The following is a 23,608-nucleotide window of genomic DNA, read 5'->3' on the forward strand; positions in this document are numbered from 1 at the left end:
TGCAAAACTATACTACAATATCACAACCAGAATATTAACATTGATATAGGCAAGATATAGGACAATTCCATCACCACAGGGCTCCCTAGTTGCCTTTTATACACCCACCCTCCCCTCTGACCCATTCCTAACCCCTGAAAACCACTAATCTTTTCTCCAGTTTTATAATTTTGTCCTTTCAGTATATTATTTAAATGGAATAATACAATATATAACATTTGTTTTTGGATTGGCTTTTTTTCACTTTCCACAGTTTCTTGGAGATTGGTCTTTTACAGCTATAATTCTGAGTAGAATTTCATGACTTCTTTTTCAGCTATATTTTGCCATTATTTGAAAAAACAGGAGTTTTTCTCATCTATATATTTGCTTTGGAATTTAGACTAAAAGCAAAACCTAGGAGCATCCTAGTTGTCCTTTCTAGATTGCATGTTAGTCATTCATAGTGTATTAAGTCTTACAGGAGAGAAAATCTTATGTACAAGTATAATACACTACTTTTCTTCTCTTAGATTTCTTTTTTTTTAAATATGTTTTATTGATTTCAGAGAGGAATGGAGAGGGAGAAAGATAGAAACATCAATGATGAGAGAGAATCACTGATCGGCTGCCTCTTGCATGTCCCACACTGGGAATGGAGCCTGCAACCCGGGCATATGCCCTGTCCGGGAATTGAACTGTGACCTCCTGGTTCATAGGTCTATGCTCAACCACTGAGCCATACTGGCCAGGCAGTATAGCTTTTTTAACTTTATTTTTATTGATAATACTATTACAGATGTCCCTATCACCTCCACACCCCCAACCCCCACCTAGCCCCTCCACTCAGCCCCTGCCCCTCTTCCCTCTGGCCAACACCACACTCTTCTCTTAGATTTCTTAAAATAGAAGAACAAAGCAAATCAGGGAGAATGCTACTTGAAAAATATTTAGAACAGCCTCTGTTCCAGAATATCTTCATGCTAGTCATGGATGGAGCAGGAAAGAGCCTGGATAGCACTCAGCAGAGAGAGAAGTATGTTCACATTACAGGCGAGCATTAGGATCTTTCTGTTTTCATTAATCAATATATTTTTAGTTGTTGAACCAAAATTCTAGCCCCAATAATGAGGGAAAGAATGGAGACTTCCAGTTTTTAAGTTGTGGTAAATAAGTCTGGGACCACATTCTGAACTATGTTAAATGCTCATCTAAGGAAGGAGCCTAGATTATTTTATTCCAAGGAGAAATGAAGGAATTAAGAAGTAATAAATAATTGTATTGCAGACAGTGTTTAAATGAGCTATAATATAATTGTAAGAAAAAAAAATAGTAATTTCCAAAATATTATTTTAAATATCAGTGTTATCTTCCACCTTAACAAGCAACTCTGATGGTTCTGATTTTTATTTAAGGAAAAACAGAGGGCATAGATATATAATAATAATATATTACTATCATATAATTACCCCAATAGTATACTACTTATTATTTTCATTTTAGTAGATGCTTTGGAAGGAGGGAAAAGGGTATTAGAGATTTTCAGACACTTAGCAAACATTGGTACTTATCTATCAGTATTAGAAACACTTTACCAGGGATTTTTATATTGTCATTTTGCTTATGGCAAGTATAAAATGAGAATTCTTCAGCATAAGTTACTATCATTATTATATACTTTATATAGTGTTTTTAAATGCTGATCTAAAGAGGCTTGCACATGCTTTAACTGTTTTTTCACACAGTGATCATCTTTAAATACTAATATGCCAAGGTTGTGGGTTCGATCCCCCATCAGGGCTCATACTAGTACAAGAATCAACCAATGAATGCATAAATAAGTGGAACAACAAATTGCTATCCTCCCCCTCCCTCCCTTCCTCTCTCTCTAAAATTCAATAAAATATTTTTTAAGTTAATGAGTAAATATTTGCTTTTATGTGAGCAAAGATTTTACTTGATTAATGTTCTGTTTCTCCATTCAATTATCAAACTTAGGGAAAATCTAAAGGTTTTTGACTGACATATTTAGTGGGATTTGATTGGGGTACAGATGACTACATAATGTTTCAGTATGACTTTATAAGTATTTTAATAATTATGATATATACTCTGCTACTTATTTTTTTTTTAAAAGCAGTTTTTAACTCCTTCATGTCTTTCTTATCTATACATGTTCTTAATAAATCATAATAAATAAAATGTACCTGAATATATAAAACATACTTTTTGCTTGCCCAAATAATGCATATATTGACTCTCTCTGATCTTATTCTGTGTAAAAGACTAGAATCAGCCTACGTGGTTTGTTTAGGTAGCACTAACCAAGTAAACATATAGGTGGCAGAGGAGGATAATTGGCACCTAGAAATATTTATCAGTACCCCTGTTATTATTTACTACTATTAGTCCATAGTTAGAATAATGAATAGAATAAAAGAAAGGCATAGTGCCTTGGGTCTTTATTCTGGGCAGAATGAAATTTGGGCCCAACTTCTTCTAGTTGTCTGGCACTCTAGTTAGACAAGCAAGGGTGTAGTAAAAGGAGGTTTTGCAGCCATTCAGACCTTCATTTAAATTCTACTTCTATCACCTAAAGTTTCATATCCTTGGGCAAGTTATTTAACCTCCTTGAGACTTAAGTTTTGTGGGGTTTTTTTTAACTTATAAAATAGGTGGTTATGAAAATTAAAGGAAATAAGTTTATAGAATATCTGAAGAGTGCCTAGAACATAGAAATCTGTGTTTGGGGAAAGAAATGATAAGTGGAGCTCTCTTCTAAAAAAAATACTAATATCTGCCCTAACCAGTTTGGCTCAGTGGATAGAGCATCAGCCCACAGATTGAAGGGTCTCAGGTTCGATTCCAGTCAAGGACACATACTTCAGTTGCAGGCTCAATTCACAGCCCCAGGTCAGGGCGCGTGTGGAGGCAACCAATTGATGTGTCTCTCTCACATCAATGTTTCTCTCTTTCTGTCTCTCCCCCACCCTTCCACTCTCTCTAAAAATCAATGGAAAAATATCCTGGGGTGAGAATTAACAACAACAACAAACAATACTAATACCCCACTATGCTTACAATTCTAATATATTTATAATTTCAGAATTATATATAAATCACTAATTTTGCTTTTCTAAATTTTTTGTGAGTTTGGTAAAACTCTCTGCTTAATTTCTTCTAAAGTTTAATTTTTTCTATAAGCTTTACTTCCCCCCCCCCCCACTTTTCCCCAGTATTTTTTTTTTAAATTTATCTTTATTGTTGAAAGTATTGCAGATGTCCCCTCCCTCCCCCCATTGACCCTCTCCTCCCCACTCCCAGCCCATCCCCAAGCCTTCACTGCACTATTGTCTGTGTCCATGGGTTATGCATATATGCATATAAGTTCTTTGGTTAATCTCCCCTGCCCTTCCCTCTGAGAAACATTGGTCTGTTGCATGCTTCCATGTCTCTGGATCTATTTTGTTTGTCAGTTTCTTTTGTTCATGAGATTTCAAATATACGTGAGATCATGTGATATTTGTCTTTCTCTGACCGGCTTATTTTGCTTAGCATAATACTCTCTAGGTCTCTCTATGTTATCTCAAAGGGTAAAAGGGTTATATTCTAAAATATATAAAGTACTCATACAACTCAACAAAAGACAAACAATCCAATTAAAAAATGGGCAGAGAACCTAAGTAGACACTTCTCCAAATACAAATGAACAAGAGACATGAAAAACTGCTCAATGTCACTAATTATCACCAGATAGATACAAATTAAAACCAGCTCACATCTTCTGGAATGGCTACCATCAATAAATCAACAAACAACAAGTGCTGGCAAGGATGTGGAGAAAAAGAAACCCTAGTACACTGCTGGTGGAAGTGCAGACTGCTTACAACCACTATGGAAAACAGTGTGGAGTTTCCTCAAAAACTTAAAAATGGAACTGCCATTTGACCAAGCATCCCACTTCTAGGAATAATCCTAAGAAGCCTGAAACACCAATCAAAGAAAATATGCACCCTTATGTTCATAGCAGCATTATTTACAATAGCTAAGATCTGGAAACAGCCCAAGTGCCCATCAGTAGATGAGTTGATAAAAACACTACGGTACATTTACACAATGGAAACGATGCATCTGTTAAAAAAAAAAAAAAAAAAAAAAAAAAAAAAGGATCTCTTAAAAGCTTTACTTTTCAAGAACAAATTACTATATTTGTAAAAGGAAAAATCCAAATTTAAACATAATCTATAAATTTTCTTTTCAGATTTCTATAAGTTAAAGTGTTTTTGACATGTTGATGTATTTTAATCTTTTGCTCTTTGATTTTAGCAGGAAAGGAAGGACAAGAAATCCTGGGGCCTGAAGCTCAGGCAGATGAAGCAGGATGTACAGGTACTCTCTTGCTGGTTTCTTTCATACTACAGTCTTTGAACAACGTCTTTGTGTCACTGGTTTTTGCATTTATGAGTCCTGAATTTAGTCTTTTTCCTTCTCTTTTATCTTGCCCTCCTTACATGTGTAAGTACCTAGGCATATGGGGTACTATATAAAAAGATGAAAGTTTGTATTCTTTAAATATAGTTGTAAATTTACAGATTCATAGAATAGAGCAGATTTTGAATGTCAAGTAATCTACAGATAATAAAAAAAGTGTTTGAATAATTATTTAAACTTCTGTCAGATTTTTTAACAAGGTTATAGAAATGCACATCTAACTATTTTGAGTTTCATTATCATTTACCAGGATCTGCATTGAATTGCCCATAAGCCAGAAAGCAGAAGAGGACAAAATAAGCAAATATCATGGGTTAGCTGTAGACCAGATGATAATCATTAATATTGATGAGTTGAATGAATATGTTACAGCAAACAAGAGAATCACAAATTTTTCTTATGATTTCTGTTAGTGAAAAAGGTCAAAATGAAGTTAAATTATATGCTTCTAGCTGACTAAAAATAAAAAATTCCCTGAAACTTAAGGCTATTCCTCTATAATGAATTTAAATCATATTTAAGAAGCAAAAAAGTAAGTGAAAAACTTAAATCCAGATCTTATATATATATATATATATGATAATTCCAGGCACTTAAATTTTGTCATGTAAGTTAGCTGGAACTCTTAGAATGTAAACTTTAAAAATGAATTTCAAATTATTAAATAACTAGAGGCCCGATGCACAAAATTAGTGTACTGGGCAGGGGAGTATCCCTCAACCCAGCCTGCACCCTCTCCAACCTGGGACCCCTTGAGGGATGTCCTACTGCCCATTTAGGCCCGATTCTACAGGGATCAGGCCTAAACAGGCAGTCGGACATCCCTCTCACAATCCAGAACTGCTGGCTCCCAACCGCTCGCCTGCCTGCCTGCCTGATTGCCCCTAACCGGTTCTTCCTGTCAGCCTGATAACCCCCTAACCACTCCCCTGCTAGCCTGATTGATGCCTAACTGCTCCCCTGCTGGCCCAATTGCCCCCAACTGCCCTCCCCTGCTGACCCAGTCATCCCCAACTGCCCTCCCCTGCCGGCCCGGTCGCCCCCAACTGCCCTCCCCTGCTAGCTCGGTCACCCCCAACTGCCCTCCCCTGCCGGCCTGGTCTCCCTCAACTGCCATCCCCTGCCGGCCCAGTCCCCCCCAACTGCCCTCTGCCTGGTCCGCCCCCAACAGCCCTCCCCTGCAGGCCTGGTCACCCCCAATGGCCCTCCCCTGCAGGCCATCTTGTGGCCACATGGGGGCGGCCTTCTTTGACTACATGAGGGCAGCCATCTTGTATGTTGGAGTGATGGTCAATTTGTATATTACCTCTTTATTATATAGAATTTTCTCAAAATAATATATCTAATAGTATTAAAATTGTATTTTGTATATTGAACCATAAATTAAATATTTCTATCATCTAGTTTTAATTAAATTTTTATTCTTCCTTACCTTTTTTGATTTGACATATATAGCTTTTTTTTCTTTGCAGTGCATTTTAGAACTATTCCATATATACTTATAAATTACCCTTAATTATGGAAGATGAGTATGTTTCATAGTAATGAGTCAAAACAGATTGTTTTCTATAATATAAACATTAGCACTCTCATATTTGTCAGTCAGTTATATGAAACACAGAGTAAATCTTGTGCTGTTATTAAAGGTGCATTCCAAATTAATTAATAATGGAATATTTGATAATTTATGGTGCCTGTAGCCTAAGAGTTGATTAGTCTGCATTTAACTTGGTTGTGTTTAACATGCATAAATAAGGTATTTAGGTATGCTTGCTATCAAATATTTGTCATGCTAACTTATACATTATATAACATATTTAGTTTGGATGTTTTTTATTAGTAAAATAGTGTTAATGAATGCAAAACACTGCTGTGTTTTACTTTTTTACCTAATGTTAACTTTGATTACTTGTGTTAGCAGAGTTACAGAAGATTTTATCCTTTTAGGCAAAATACTATAAAAAAAGACACTCATAGTTCCAGGTTTACAGTGTTTTACCTTACAATTTGCTCTTCACTACAAAAAGTGAATTCATTCTTTCAGTTTGAAGTACTGAGTACATAACTTCCCTCCCCCGCCCCCCCCCCCCAAAAAAAATAATCACATTTGGAAGTTAGAGTAACCTTTTATTAACCTCAGTTGCTCCTGAAAGGTAAGATCTTTCCCACCCACATGAAGATGATCACTGCTACATTATTTCCCTATAACGTGGGGAACTAGGAGTAAGCAAACATTTTTAATAAAGCCCTGATATGTACAGTTTTAAGGAAAGAAGGATGGAATTAGATGTTTGAGACTTTTGAGCAGTTCAACATTAAAATTATGTGTTGCCTTTCTTTTGCTACTTCCTTGACTTCTGGGGAATAATGTACTAACAAAGTAAACAAAAACATTGTACAGAGGTTACATAATTAGTTCAGAACTTTGTTAGATATTTTCTATAGCTGACTTCCTTTTGCAATTCATGAAGTTAAGAGAACTATAGTTTCAGTTTAGTATTCAGAGAGTGAAAAGAGAGAAGGAAGGTTAGAAGGGTAGTAAAGGGTAAAGTGGAAGATTTGACTTTGGGTAGCAGTAAACACACAATGTACTATACAACTGTTGTATCATAGAATTGTGCACTTGAAATTTATATAATTTTATTAACCATTGTCACCCCAATAAATTTAATTTGAAATAAGAAGAGAAAAAATTCACCTAAAACATTCTTTGTTCCTTCTAAGCATCCCTTTTGTGTTTATATAGTTAATAGTTTCACAAAGTTTCAAAAATTGAAGGTAAAGATAGAACATCTAAAAATATTTTATTCTGATGCTAATACAATATCAATAGCTAAATAAAAATTTTATTCTTATGTTAAACATTTGTCTAATTGTTGCTCTCACTAATTTATAATTATAACCCTATAATTCTACATTTTTGCAAATGATTCTAGAATTTCTCCTGAAATTCTCTACTTTGACAGTCAGCTCAGAGTTTTGTGATATGTTAAAACAAATTATCATTACTAGTATATGTTTCTGTGTATTTGCTCCTCTCTCTAGTATTCAAATACATGTTTATCAGTCTTAAAACTGGGGATTTTGCTTTATAATTGACCTAGTCACAGTGTGCATTTTCCAACACTTTAAATTTTATGTATAAAATTTCAGAATTTCTGGTTTCTGCTTGAAATTGACTAGGTAAATGCAGGTTCATGGAGACAGTGTAGTTTAGTTGGAAAGAACCCAGAATTTGAAATGACATCTGAGACCAAATTAGCAATATTTTTTTCTTTTTTTTAAATGCATTTTTTTTAATTCTTTATTTTTATTTTTTACTATGTGATTTTGGAAAAGTTATCTAACTTTTCTGACCTTAACTGTTTTTATTGGGAAAATTTTTAATTGAGAAATTATAATGTTCACCTTGCAGGACTATTTTTGAGGAAAATAGATAACAATTACATTGCACTTACTAAATGCCTATTATTGTACTAAACACATACTATATAAATTAATTAATTTAATTAATTATATAAATTATATAAATTAATTTAATCCTCACAACAACCATAATACTGTTATTATCTTCTAAGTTTTATATTATATGAACTGTTATATCATAATGTTTATTGCCTCACAAATTATACCATAATATTTATTCCTTGAACTCATATTTTCATTCTACATAGCCTATAGAATTTGGTACTGACATAGTATATATTTCTTGTTTGAATGTATTTTTTATTAACTGTCATTTTTATAAGAAAATGTGTATATAAATTGAAATTTAAGTTTCTCTTTAATTTAGTAACCAGAAGGCTCATAAGATTTTTTAAAATTATAGATTGATTTATGATATAATTATCAGTACCACACAGTACCACAACATAAATACATTACACATTTTAATAAGTAATTATTAAAGAAAAATGTTATTAGAAATGAAGTTAAAGGAATTGAAGTGTTCTTCAATTAGTTCATATATCAATAGTTTACTGATACAGATTTCTAGAAAAAAACAAGTTTGGCATTAATTCTATTTCTATTTTTTGTTTAGCACTGAGATAACCTTATTCTCCTAAATAAAAAGATGAAATATGTTTTCGTCGTAACTGATTTACTCAGTTCTTCACACATCTTGAGAATTATATGCAAAGTTATGGTTATTTATCAATACAAATATTTCTAATGTCTAAAATTCAGTCACCTAACTTGATAAAGGATTTGTTTCCCAGTCATTAGCATCATTCACACCTTCATTTTCTGGGATATATACCAAAAAGTTTTACCAGTACTTACTTATCAAAGGACTAATGATATCAGGTTTTGGATTTTGTTATTCTTTTTTCTCCTCACTTAGAGGAACCTTGTTTAATATATTCAGAAATGATTGTGGAAATTTAAATATTGTTAACTTTAGTACCTTTTTCCAATACATTTTTATATTTTTTTATCTTACCACATTAACTAACTCTATTTTGATCAATATCTTATAACTAGAAAGTTATTTCATTCAGTATCTGGAATTCTGTCAGAAAATAGAAGTGCCTCTTTATTTTTCTAATTCAAATAAATATGTCAATATATATTTTGAGGATGGACCTGAAGAGTATATAAGCCAGTCAGGTAAAGATAAATACCATATGATTTCACTTATATATGGAATCTATAGAACAAAATAATCAAAATTGAAACAGACTCAAAGATACCGAGAACAGAGGAGAGAGGTGTTGGGTGGCAGGGTGAAATAAGTGAAGGGATTAAGTAAAAAAAAAAAAAAAAAAAAAAAAAAAAAAAAAACCTCAGAAACAGACGACAGTATGGTGATTACCAGAGGGAAAAGGGTTTGGGGGCAGATAGAAGATGGTAAAGAAAGATAAATGGTGACAGAAGGAGACTTGACTTCGGGTGGTGCACAGACAATACAATATACAGATGATGTATTACAAAATTATACACTTGAAACTTACATAATTTTATTAATATCAATGTCACCCCAATAAATTTAATAATTTTTAAATTTTATGACGAATATATAAATTAAAATAATGAGGAATGTATAAAGTATAAATATATATTTTAAATATAGATTATTCAAACAGTGAGGTTAAGATTATTTAGATCTGCCCTAACCGGTTTGGCTCAGTGGATAGAGTGTCAGCCTGCGGACTCCAGGGTCTCAGGTTCAATTCCAGTCAGGCGCATGTACCTTGATTGCGGGCACATCCCCAGTAGGGAGTGTGCAGGAGGCAGCTGATCGATGTTTCTCTCTCATCGATGTTTCTCTCTCATCGGTGTTTCTAACTTTATCCCTCTCCCTTCCTCTCTGTAAAAAATCAATTAAAAATATATTTTAAAAAGATTATTTAGATCTAATCTAATTTTTATAAATTATAAAAATATTTGTCTCTATCGTAGCTGGTTTGGCTCAGTGGATAGAGCATCGGCCTGCAGACTCAAGGGTCCTGGGTTCAATTCTGGTCAAGGATACATGCCCGGTTGCAGGCTTGATCTCCAGTAGGGGGCATGCACAAAGCAGCACATCAATGATTCTCTCTCATCATTGATGTTTCTCTTTCTCCCTCTCCCTTTCTCTAGAAATCAATAAAAATATATTTTAAAATATATATATATATATATTTGTCTCTAAATGAGTACACTTACATAGAACCAGTCTGGGCAAAGGTAAGCTTATAACTTACTGAAGATGCAAGGTTCATATTTAAAATACAAATTGTGTAATTCTGAAAAGTGTATACTATTTAAAAACTCATTATTCCAGCATATGTATGTATATATGTGTATGTATATATAGTTAGTGGAATATAGAAAATATAAACATTTTATAAGTGAAGACTGTTTAAATGAAAGAAATATTTTATACTATAATTTGATAAAAAATATTGTATCTTGTTAAATCTACATGAATCTATAAGAAATCACATAAAATACAAATTTTATCATGATTTTATCTAGTTTAACCTGAACTTAAAGTTACATTGAAAAGACTCAATGACACTGACTTTACTGCTTTAGCTATTCAAAGAATGCTTATTGTTACCCTGTCTAGTGATCTCAGTGGTTAGAGCGTTGTCCCACACACAGAAGGGTCTCAGGCTCAGGTTCAATTCTTGGTCAAGGGCGACCCATCCATGTATCTCTCACATCGATGTTTCTCTCTCTCTCTCTCTCTCTCTCTCTCTCTCTCTCTCTCTCTCTCTCTCTCTCTCCCTCCCCCTCTTCCCCTCCCTCCTCCCTGCTTTCTCCCTTCCTCCACTCTCTCTAACAATCAATGGAAAAAGTATCCTCGGTGAGGATTAACAGAAAAAAAAAAGGCTTATTTCAGCCAATGACAGATGTTAAGAATGATTTTTGAGAATGTGATTTGCTATGCTTTCCCAGGCTCCTGAAAAGCAATGAATTTTTTAATAATATGGAATGGAACAGGTGAGATCATTAAAGGAAAATTACTCTCACTCCCTCTGGCTGTATTAATTACATAGCTGATTTCAGAGCTTCCTAACTAGAACTACAATATCCCCATTTTAGTTTCTGTGTTTACCCAGATAGATATTCATGTAAACAGGAAAATTGGAGGACTTATCATGCTTTTATGTTGCCTTGATTAAGCAATAAAGAAGGTTTTCCCAGTCAATATTTTGAATTTTTTCCTTTAACAACCTGGAGGTTTTAATGCTGTGAGGCAATGCATCATATTATATACTGGGTTGATGGAGGGATATGCCTTTTAGTCTGTGAAAAGGGGAAGATAGAAAATGAACCATCAGGATTCTAAGAGAGCATACATGGAAGTTGAAGATCTGGAAATAGAGTCCCTCAAAACTAACAGTACCACTTACCTCTTAAAGAGTCTTTCCTTACCCCTGGATCCAGTAACCCCAGATTGGTGACTACTGGCAGTATATAGCAGATGCTTTATCATGAATAACTATTGGTTGTATTAAAAAGGACAGGGGGCAGAAAATGATGTGTCACCATTATTACTATATCATTGACTCTAAGGTTTTAAACAGCAGCCACCCCAAGGAGTTCAGTTACTAATACTATACAGGAGATTTAGCAAGTTTTAATGATTGCTGAACAAAATAAGTGCCCATACTTCATCATTTTAATTTGGCCCAATTTTAGTCTGCTAGGAAGTGCTGTTTTACAAATTTAGAATTGACAATTCAGTCAGAAGTTCATAAAGAAGTCAGCCAGGAGATATATGGGAGCCAACCTAACCTATTACAGCCACCACCAGCATGAAACAGACTCACTCTCTCCTCTGGAGCCAGTGCAGGGAATGGAGGCAAACCCTAGTGTAGCAGTGCTGCTTTAGAAACTCAGCAGCACTTTGGGCCACCTTCTCAAGGTGAAAACATTATCTCTTCTTTCTTTTAATCCTCATCTGAGGGCATGCTTAATGATTTTATGGAGAGGTGAAGGGAGGGAAGAGAGAAACATCCATTGGTTGCCTTCCTGTACATGCCTGCCTAGGAATAGAACTCATAACCAGGAATTGAACCTGCAACCTTTTGGTGTACAGGACGATGCTCCAACCAACTGATTCACCCAGCCAGCACCATTCTATTATATCTAGAACCTCTTAACTCAAGAAAAAATATGCCTCTGTCTTAATGCCACAGTTAAATATCTATGTAGGCAGAAGTAGTACATGAATAGCCCTGTTTGTATATGAATGCTAGAGGAGATGAGAAACTATTTTATCAACTTGGTATTTTGACTCTTATTAGAACTCTTTCTACATATAGATAACTATTAAAGCTATTTTCTAAGAAGTCACATAACTGAACTATATTTTAGAGTGGTTTACATTGAGACTGATTCAGATTTAAGGTACAACTGAGTAAATGACACAGTAGGTTGCTAAGGTTTTCTCTTGTCCTTTTTTCCTTGCTTTAACATTGACTGAAAAGCTAGAAATTCAGCCAACTGTATTAACTGTCTCCATATCTTGTTTATCAGTAAAATGGAATAGAAGTACAACTCTGAAGCTTAAAGGGAATATTGTGAAAATGTCAAAACTTTTATAACATTTTAAATTTATTTTAAAGATGACTTGTTTTTTAAATATGTTTTTATTTATTTTAGAGGGAGAGGGATAGATAGAAACATCGATGGGAGAGAGACATCAATTGGCTGCCTCCTGCACACACCGGGGATCGAGCCATAACCCAGACATGTGCCCTGACCAGGAATCGAAAGGGGGCAGGGGGCTTTTTGGTTCATGGTCAACACTCAACCACTGAGCCACACCAGCCAGGCTTAAAATGATTTCTTAATCAATTATAACAAATGAGTGAATATTGTTTTTAATATTCAGTAAATATTTCCTACAAATTTAAGAACAATCTCATATTCTCTCAAGATAAACAATTCCTCATTTAGAAAATCTTGGTAATAACTTGGTGGTGAAATTGCTATTTATAAAGTATGCATTTATTTTAGTAAAAGATGATGAATGCGATTCAGATGCAGAAAATGAACAAAACCATGATCCTAATGTTGAAGAGTTCCTGCAACAACAAGATACTGCTGTCATTTACCCTGAGGCACCCGAAGAGGACCAGAGGCAGGGCACACCAGAAGCCAGTGGTCATGATGAAAATGGTAAATGGAGCTTCACAGCTGTTTTTGTTTTCATCTTCAAAGGATTATTTCTATTACTCTACTGTAGGAACCTACTATCCTACTATAGAGAACATTTTTGAAAGCCAAAATTGATTGCAGGTGGCTGCAGAGATTAATCTCTTTAATTAAGAACATTGTCCATAATAACAGTATAGTGTAATATTAGTGGCATCTAATGTATATAGTGGTAATGCCACTGCATATGAAATGCTTAGAACAGTGCCTGGAAGTTAATTTACATTCTCTAACATGGCAGCAAGTAGTGGAAATAGAAATTAGGATGACCTTTACTACCCATTGATTCTTTTCCACTCTTCTTCTAGCAAGCAAAACATGGCTGTCTGGTTCAAAACATACTAATTTGGAGACAACGGGTTTTTCTCTATCAGCTTTAGTCCATTCTGATATGAACAGCCACTGTATAAAGAGTAATAAAATGCAGTAAGAAAGTGTTCATAATCTACTGAAAAGAAATAAGCTGTTATTCATTCTGCCCTTCCTCCATGAACTGGAAACAGATGAAAATAGCTTGCTAAGAAATTGTATGCAAAATCTGTTCCAAATGCTAGGACGTTACTTAGAATGTTTAAGGATATATCAAGTTGTAAGATCCTAATCTGATTTGATTTTTCCAGGGTCTCACTTTAATGGATATATGTAGCTTAAAGTCAAATAATCAACTTATTTAAGGTTTTTTTTAGAGCAGTTGTGTGTTTACAACCAAATTGAGACAGAGATACAGAGATGTCCCATATAACCCTTTCCCACACACATTCATAAGCCTTTCCCATTATCAACATAACTTACCAGAATGGTACTTTTCTTTTTTTTTTTCTTTTTTGCCAGGGATGAACCTACATTGACACAACATAATCATTCCAAGTTCATAGTTTACCTTAGGGTTTATTCTTGGTGATGTACATTCTATGGGTTTGGACGAATGTATAAGGACATGTATTTATCATTATATCATACAGAGTAGTTTCACTAACCTAAAAATTCTTCTGTGCTCTGCCTATTCATTCATCTTTCCCCATCTCCCCTACCCCTGACAACCACTCATCTTTATGTTTCCATTGGAATCATATGTAGCCTTTTCAAATTGACTTTTTTCACTTAGAAATCTGCACTTAAGATTCTTCTATGTCATTTCAGGGCTTGATAGTTCATTTCTTTTGTGTTGAATAATATTCCATTGTCTGGATGCACCACAGATTATTAATCCATTCACCATCTGAAGGATACCTTCCAAATTTTGGCAATTATGAATAAACTGCTATAAACATCTATGCACAGATTTTTGTAGGGACATAAGTTTTCAATTCCTTTTGATAAACAACAAGAAGCACAATTGCTGGATTTGTATGCTAAGAGTATATATTCAGTTTTACAAGAAACTGCCAAATCGCCTTCCAAAGTAGCTGTACCAGTTTTCATTCTTACTGGCACTGAATGAGAGTTACTGTTGCTTCACGTCCTCACCAATATTTGGTGCTGTCAGTGTTCTGGATTTTGGATGTTCTATAGATGTGTAATGGTTTCTTGTGGTTTTAATTTGTGCTTCCATGATGACATACGATGTGGAGCATCTTTTCATACTTATCTGCCATCTATATCTTCTTTGGTAAGCTGTCTGTTAAGGTCTTTGGCCCATTTTTTAGTTATTTGATTTTTTTTATTGAGTTTAAGAGTTCTTTGCATATTTTGGATAATAATCCTTTAGTACATGTGTTTTTTTGCAAAAATTTTTCTCAGTCTGGCTCGTCTTCTAATTCTCTTGATATTATCTTTCTTAGAGCAGAAGCATTTAATTTTAATGAAATGTAGCTTGTCAGTTACTTTTTATATAAATTGTGCCTTTAATGTTGTATCTAAAAAGGCATCAACCAACGTCATATAGGTTTTCTCCTCTTATCTTTTAGGAGTCTTATAGTTTTGCATTTTACAGTTAGGTCTGTGATCCATTTTGAGTTCATACTTGTGAATGATGTATAGGTCTGTGTCTTGATTCAATTTTTTTTTTTTTTTTGCATGAGGATGTTCAGTTGTTCTATTACATTTGTTGACAAAATTGTTTTTGCTCTATTGTATTGCCTTTGCTCCTTTGTCAAAGATCAGTTGACAATATTTATGGGGATCTATTTCTGGGCTCTCTGTTCTGTTTCATTGATCCATTTGTCTATACCACATGTCTTGATTATTATAGCTTTATAGTAAGTATTAAAGTTAGGTAGTGTTAGTCCTCTGACTTTGTTCTTCTTCAGTATTGTGTTTGCTATTTTGGACCTCTTGGCTCCCCATATAAACTTTAGAATATTTATACATATCCATAAAACAACCCTCTAGGATATATATTGGGATTGCATTGAATCTATATATGAAGTTGGGAAGAACTGACATCTTGACCATATTGAGTTTCCTTATCAATGAAGTTGGAATATCTCTCCATTTATTTAGTTCTTTTGTTCATCAGAGTTTTGTTGTTTTCCTCATTTAAATTTCATACATATTTTGTTAGCTTTATACATAAGTATTTCAGATTTCTTGATGCTAATGTAAATGGTATTGTATCAATCAACTTTTAAATTTTTGAAGGAAATTGAGAAAGATGGTATAGAAAAACAAAATAAATTCAATTGTAGAGTCAACTACTTTCCTTAAATCAGGTATAAACCATGAAAAAAAAGAGAACAAACAGAAGTTTAACTCTAGAATAGAGAGATTTTTTGTAACTAAATCAGTGACAAAGTAAATAGAAGTAGGGTACTTAAGAACTTTTTTTTCCAGTGTGCCAAAAGTTCACATATATGAACACTATAGATTATTGCCCCTGGGAACACTACATTTCAGCTTAATGACAGTGTGCTGATTATCAATATTTGTATATTTGGAGAGTCTGTAGTTATTGGCATTATAATCCTACTAGTGACCCAGTGCCCGGATTCATGCACATTGAAAGGAAATTAATTAGAAGGTGGCCAGTGGGGCAGGACTGGGCAAGACGGGCCGGACACGCCCTGGATCCAACCTCCCACGGACCTCCCCAGCGTCTGCAGAGTGAGAGGGATCCCGCTGGCAGATGGGATCTCTCAGCCTGGCCTGTGGGGATCGGGCCGAAAATGGCTCTCCAACATCCCCTGAGGGGTCCCGGAGTGCAAAAGGATGCTCTGCAAAGTTGCTGTCATACAGGGTATGGAACGCAAACACAAGTGTGCAGTAAACCAGATTCGGGGCCGGCATTGCTCCAGCAACAACATAACCCACAGCTGAAGGTGGAATTGCACAGCCCCACGAGGAATCGGGCTCCCTCCTCTCTGGTTTCAGGGTGCATCATTTGAGAACCACAGCTGCCAAGGCACTGCAGCTGGGCAGCTCCTGCATTGAGTGTCTGCCCCCTGGTGGTCAGTGCACATCATAGCGACCAGTCCAACGGTTGGACACTTAGCATATTAGCCTTTTATATATATAGACTAGAGGCCCGGTGCACAAAAATTTGTGCACTCGGTGGGGGGGCCCTCAGCCCAGCCTGTGCCCTCTCGCAGTCTGGGACCCCTGGGGGGATGACCACCTGCTGGCTTAGGCCTGCTCCCCGGGGGATTGGGCCTAAGCTGGCAATCAGACATCCCTCTGGCAGCCCAGCAGCCCTCGGGGGATGTCCACTTGCCAGCAGGGAGCAGACCTAAGCTGCAGTCGGACATCCTTAGCACTGCTGAGGAGGCAGGAGAGGCTCCCACCACCACCGCTGTACTGGCAGCCATCAGCCTGGCTTGTGGCTGAGCAGAGCTCCCCCATGTAGGAGCGCACTGACCACCAGAGGGCAGCTCCTGCATTGAGCGTCTGCCCCTTGGTGGTCAGTGTGTGTCATAGTGACCAGTCATTCCCAGTCTTTCTGCTGTTAGGGTCAGTTTGCATATTACCTTTTTACTATATAGGATAGAGGCCTGGTGCATGGGTGGGGGCCAGCTGGTTTGCCCTGAAGGGTGTCCCGGATCAGGGTGGGGGTCCTGCTTGGGTGCCTGGCCAGCCTGGGTGAGGGGCTGATGGCTGTATGCAGCTGGTCACACCCCCTTCAGGGTGGGGGTCCTCACTGGGGTGTCTGGCCAGCTTGGGTGAGGGGGCTGATGGCTGTTTTCAGGCTGGCCACACCCCCTTCAGGGTGGGGGTCCCTACTGGGGTGCCTGGCCAGTCCCCACTGGGGTGCCTGGCCATTTTCAGACTGGCCTGCGACTGAAGCACCCAGCCTCTCCTTTTTTCTTTTTTTTTTTTATTCTGGGATTTATTTACCTTCTATAACTGAAACTCTGCTGCCTTCACTGGCGCTCCCAGCTCTGAGGTCACGGCTGGCTGAAAGCAGGTTTCTGGGATTTGTTTAGCTTCTATAATTGAAACTTTGTTGCTTTTGGAGCTGTTGCTTTCAGAGCTTAGAGCAGGCCGCGGCAGGTGGAGAACCTTGGCTTCCTCCATCACTGGAGCAAGCAAACCTCCTGCTCGCTTCAGCTGCGTGGCTGCCAGCCGCCATCTTTGTTGGCAGTTAATTTGCATATCTCGCTGATTAGCCAATGGGAAGCGTAGCGAAGGTATGGTTAATTACCCTTTTTGTATTTTGTTAGATAGGACTAGAGGCCCAGTGCATGAAAATTCATACACTCGGGGGTCCCTCAGCTCCCCGGGGGACCGGGCCTAAGCTGGCAGGAAGACATCCCTCTGGCAGCCTGGGAACCCTTGGGAGATGTCCACCTATGGGGAGCGGGGCCTAAGCTGCAGTCAGACAGCCTTAGTGCTGCCGAGGAGGCAGGAGAGGCTCCCACCACTGCTGCTGCCCTCACAGCCATCAGCCTGGCTTGTGGCTGATCGAACCTCCCCCTATGGGAGCGCACTGACAACCAGGGGGCAGCTCCTGCATTGAGCATCTTCCCCCTGGTGGTCAGTGTGTGTCATAGTGACCGGTCATTCCTGGTCATTTTGCCATTAGGGTCAATTTGCATATTACCTTTTTATTATATAAGACTACAGATCCAGTGCATGGATTCATGCACTGGCGGGGTCCCTTGGCCTGGCCTGCAGGGATTGGGTCAAAACCTGCTCTTTGACATCCCCTGAGGGGTCCCGAATTGTGAGAGGGCGGTTTTCGGGTGACGCACCCGGGAATCAGGCTCCCTTCTCTCTTGCTGGGGTGCATCCCCAGCGGGTCCAGGGGTTCCCAAAGGTGTGGACGGAGATGGCGAAGAATGAATGACATGGAGGCAGTGTTCAGGTGATCATCATAGCCAGGTTCCTCTTTATTGTCATCTAACATCTGTATTTATACTATTTGGTCCCAATCCTATCCATACTATACAAAAGGCCAGGGGGCTTCCCATCTCCATTCAAAGGTTACTCTGTTGTTTCACTAAGCTACAAGGAAGTAACTGAAGGAGGTCACTCCAAGCAAAGATCAAAGCGACCAACCACCCCTCTGACACTCAGTTAAAAGGTTTACTGATAAAAATCCTCACCTAGGGAAACAACCTTTCTTCTCCTAGCCAGGTTCCTTCCCCTATTGTCCTCTTACATCTGCATTTATCCTATTTGATCTTAATCCCATCCATTTCATACCAAAGGCTAGGGCATTTCTCATCTCCATTTCAAGGTCCCTTGAAACATCCCTGCAGAGACTGCCTCAAGCAGCCAGGGTGGATCGGCTTCCAGCACTCTCTGGTTCCGGATGTGTCACCCAAGAACCACAGCTTCCAAGTCACTGCAGCTCGGTACTCCTGCATTGAGCATCTGCCCCCTGGTGGTTAGTGCACATCACAGTTACTGGTCAGAGCATCTGCCCCCTGGTGGTCATTGCACATCATAGCTACTGGTCGGACGGTCGCTTAGGCTTTATATATATATACTAGAGGCCCGTTTGCAGGAAGATTCCTGCAAGAATAGGGCTTCGCTCCTGTCTCTGCCGCTCCTACCCCGCCCTTCTCTGCCTTTCCTACCCTGCCCATCTCTGCTGCTTCTCTCCTGTCCGTCTCCACTACCTCGGCTCCGTTGCTTGGCTTCCTTCTACGGTGTCTTCAGTCTTCGCTCCCAGCTGGTATATGCAAATTAGCCACCATATATGTTGGCAGTTAATTTGCATATTGCTCTGATTAGCCAATGGTGGGCATAGCGAAGGTATGGTCAATTTGCATCTTTGTCTATTATTAGATAGGAGATATATATATATATATCCCTACTGTTTCCATTTTGATTTCTTGGTTGTTTATTCGCCTAAATAAAATGTATTAACATTTCACCTATAGAAGCAGAACGTTAAAATAAACATAAAAATGAAATAGAAAACCTTTAAACCCATATGTGTATATGTAAGATATATATGTAACAAAATCGTATTCAAAAAGCTTCGATGAAAGAAAACAATTAAAACAAAAGAAATGTTCCATTGCTTAGATCAACGGTTCTCAACCTTCCTAATGTCATGACCCTTTAATACAGTTCCTCATGTTGTGGTGACCCCCAACCATAAAATTATTTTTGTTGCTACTTCATAACTGTAATTTTGCTAGTGTTATGAATCATAATGTAAATATCTGATATGCAGGATGTATTTTCATTGTTACAAATTGAACATAATAAACATAGTGATTAATCACAAAAACAATATGTAATTATATATGTGTTTTCCAATGGTCTTAGGCGACCCCTGTGAAAGGGTCGTTCGACCCCCAAAGGGGTCTCAACCCACATGTTGAGGACCGCTGGCATAGATCAAATAAGGTTAAACCTTGTAAAGTTCAGTGTTATGAATCAACACAGTAAAATCCCATAAAAATTGAGGCCCTAACCATTCTGGTTAATACAACATTTAAATTATAAAACATATTTTTAATTCAGGTATTCCTTACTTTTAGGTATCTATATATATAAAAACCTAATTGACCGACCGGTAGCTATGATGCACACTGACCACCAGGAGTCAGATGCTCAAAACACAGGCATGGAAACATGGAACAGACTGATGAATCTCAGAGGGAAGGGGGTGGGTGGAGGGTGGGAAGATATTAATCAAAGATCTTATATGCATACTAGAGGCCTGGTGCATTTATTTGTGCAGCAGTGGGGTTCCTTGGTCTGTCCTGCAGGGGTCAGGCCAAAACCAACAGTCTGACGTCCCCCGAAGGGTCCTGGATTGCGAGAGGGCACAGGCCAGGCTGAGGGACACACCAGTGCATGAATTCGTGCACCGGGCCTCTAGTATAGTATAATAAGTATACTGCTAATAGAGTATTTCACAATAGATACTCTGTCACACCAGTAGCATCTGTTTAAATACAAAAAGTTATTCAGAAACTCTTAAATTTTTAAAGTTTTAGCAGGTTAAACAAGCCCTGTGAGTTTAGCAGGTTAAACATGCCCTCCGTGTTCACTTCCTAAGTTGTGAACAGGCAAACTTTATTCCAGTAGGTTGATTTTCAAAAATTCTGAGTTAGTGGGGAGCAAATCAAGATTTTTCAAAGGTTTTATATCAAATAACACTATCAGTCTGAAATTTTATGCTAACTACCAAAGAAAGAGGAAGATACAAAAAAATTTAATTTTTTAGATAAGTATATCAATGGTCACAGATGCATAAATAAATTATAAAAAGTTTTTAAAATGACCAAGAAGGTTGTCTTTTTAGTAGTATTCATTTGCTACCTTAAGTTTATTATAGGAATTCTAAAAGATATTTTCCTTATATGACAAGCCTTTATTCCTAAAAAAGTATTTTTTTAAAAAACAATACAATATTTTCAAAAATAGAAACACAATTTTCCCTTAACTTTTAAACCTGCATTCTATAACTTGCTTATAATGTCAAATATTTAGATTTACTTTTTTATTTTATACATGCTAGTGACGTAAAGATTAAATTCAAATTTTATATATGTGAAAAAAATCAATAGATTCTGATTTATGAAGGTAATTACTTGCTGTTAAAATACAGGGTGTCCCAAGTATACACACTTTAACAGCTGATAGCTCAATTTGAAAATGACATGTATTTTAATAAACAACTGCCTTTATAATTATTCAAAGTGCCTGTATATATTTGGGGGGGGGCACCCTATATAAGCAGCCTGTCATTTTATAAAATATTAGTATTTTGTTTATTAATTAGCGGGGTTAATCATGAAGGCAAAAAAGACATAAAAAATGAGAGCAGACAACTCTCTAACACTATGAGTATAAGCAGCTTGAGTTTGAGTGATGGAAATCATTGTGATTCTGGTGCCAATAATGAACACTTAAAATAGTGGACTCTGACTTTTGCCATTGTAAATAGGATGGACTAGCAGTCTGGCAAAGAGAATGTGTCAAATGTTGACTTTTCACTTGCCAGTACAAATAGGAAATTCATACTAGACAAAACATAATATGATTCCAAAGAATTTCATCATGTGGCTAATCTAGTCCCCAAAGAAGTGGGTCATGTTAAAGTCATCACCAACAGAAAATTCTCTGGTACCAGTTGCCTTACTAATGAAAGATGCCATTCTAAACTTTGGGAGTTTTAGTTGTTTGATTTTTAATATATTAAATAAAATATTCATATTCATATTTTGATACATATATTAGCATATTTACCTAGCTTTGTCGAGTTAGGTGCTCAGTCTATTATATGTAGGCTGTTATTTGAGCAAGATATTTAATTTATATAAACTTGAATTTCAGTAAAGGTAACATATATTTATGAAACTTTTTTATATTGTTATGAAATTTTCTTTGGTGGTCTATTTTCCTAGAAGAAAATCAAAATGAAGGTAGAGATGACATTTACAATAAGATGTCACTTAGGATCTTATTTCTTTGAAGAAATAAATCAAATATGGAAAACTTAGTTTAATAATATTCATTGAGGAACCAAGATGGCGGCAAGAATCAGAAAACCTGAATAGACCAATAACAACTAATGAAATTGAAATTTAAAAAAACACCCAGCAAACAAAAGTCCTGGACCAGATGGCTTCACAGGTGAGTTTTACTAAATATTCTAAGAAGAAATAACACCTGTTCTCCTCAAACTATTCTAAAAATATCAGAATGAGGAAAGACTTCCAAGATCTTTTGACAAGACCAGCATTATCCTAATTCCCAAATCAGATAAAGACACTACAAAAATCAATAAGAAAACAGCAATCCTAAATGACATTCTAGAACAGATGGAACTGACATCTTCAGAAAAATTCTACCCCAAAGCTACAGAATATACATTCTTCTCAAGTGCACATGGGACATTTTCAAATATAGACTACATGTTAGGACATAAGCTAAGTCCCTACAAATTCAAGAAGATTGAAATCATATCAAGAATCGTCTCAAACCACAATGACATGAAATTAGAAATCAGCTACAATAAAAATGCTAAAAAACAACCAAATACATGGAGGCTAAATAGCATGCCATTAAACAATTAATGGATTACCAAAGAGATCAAAGATGAAATAAAAACATTCTCGAAACATAAAAATAAACACACAACAATCCAAAATCTATGGAACACAATGAAAGCTGTCCTGAGAGGGGAGTTCATAATAAAACAGACTTGGTTCAAGAAAGAAGGAAGGGAAGGGAAGGGAAGGGAAGGGAAGGGAAGGGAAGGGAAGGGAAGGGAAGGGAAGGGAAGGGAAGGAAAAAGAAAAGGAGGAAGGAAAAGAGGAAGGAGAGGAAAGGAAAGGAAAAGGAAGGGAAGGAAGGAAGGAAAGGAAGGGAAGGGAAGAAAGAAAAGGAAGGGAAGAAAGAAGGGAAGGAAGGGAAGAAAGAAAGAGAGAGAGAGAGAGAGAGAGAGAGAGAGAGAGAGAGAGAGAGAGAGAGAAAGAAAGAAAGAAAGAAGAAAGAAAGAAGAAAGAAAGAAAGAAAGAAAGAAAGAAAGAAAGAAAGAAAGAAAGAAAGAAAGGGAAGAAAGAAAGAAAAGAAAAGAAAGAAAGAAAATAAAGAAAAACTGGGGAGAACCAAGATAGTGTATGTAAATGCCTGTACTCACCACCTCCCACAACCACATAAAAATTACAACTAAAATAAAGAACAACTATCATCCAGAACTGCCTGAAAGCTGGCTAAATGGAAGTCCTAAAACTAGAGAAAGAAGAAAGCACATTGAGACTGCTAGGAGGGGTGGAGGCATGGGAAAAAGCTGGACCAGCACACACGAGTGCCACTTCTTTAATTGGGAGGGATATTGTTTCTGCGGAAGCGCCCCCAATGAGGAGCAAGGGGTCCCAGCCCCACATAAGACTCCCAGCTCATGCTCCCAGAGCTTGGAAAAGAAGTCCCCATAACTATGGCATGTAAAAACCAGTGGGAATAGGGGTTTAGTGACATAGAGGCTGCTGAAGGCCCAGGTGTTCCTCTTAAAAGGCCAGAGCATGAACTGAACTTACCAGGTCCTGCTTCCTCTGAGTTCCAGTGCCAGGGAGAGGCTCTGGGGGACCCAGACACATACAAGGAGAAACTGGATTGTCTGGCATCAGGGCAGGAACTC

General features: G+C 37.1%; 1 protein-coding gene across 9 annotated transcripts in view; it reads left to right on the forward strand.

The window, feature by feature from the left end:
- The window catches only part of ZEB1 (zinc finger E-box binding homeobox 1), a 298,099-nt gene that overhangs the window by 246,562 nt on the left and 27,929 nt on the right, over nt 1-23,608 (forward strand). For 4 of the 9 annotated variants that reach the window (XM_070428874.1, XM_070428935.1, XM_070428945.1 and 1 more), the window contains 2 exons: nt 4,306-4,368; nt 12,928-13,089. In XM_070428874.1, coding sequence (XP_070284975.1) covers nt 4,306-4,368; nt 12,928-13,089 — 225 coding nt within the window. The remainder of the gene's footprint in view (nt 1-4,305; nt 4,369-12,927; nt 13,090-23,608) is intronic. The other 5 variants (XM_070428892.1, XM_070428884.1, XM_070428900.1 and 2 more) reach the window with 5 other exon arrangements.

This window comes from Myotis yumanensis, unplaced genomic scaffold (assembly GCF_028538775.1).
Source record: "Myotis yumanensis isolate MYYU_CA2020_CCGP unplaced genomic scaffold, mMyoYum1.0.hap1 SCAF_1, whole genome shotgun sequence".
In the NCBI taxonomy this organism is placed as follows: Eukaryota; Metazoa; Chordata; class Mammalia; order Chiroptera; family Vespertilionidae; genus Myotis; species Myotis yumanensis.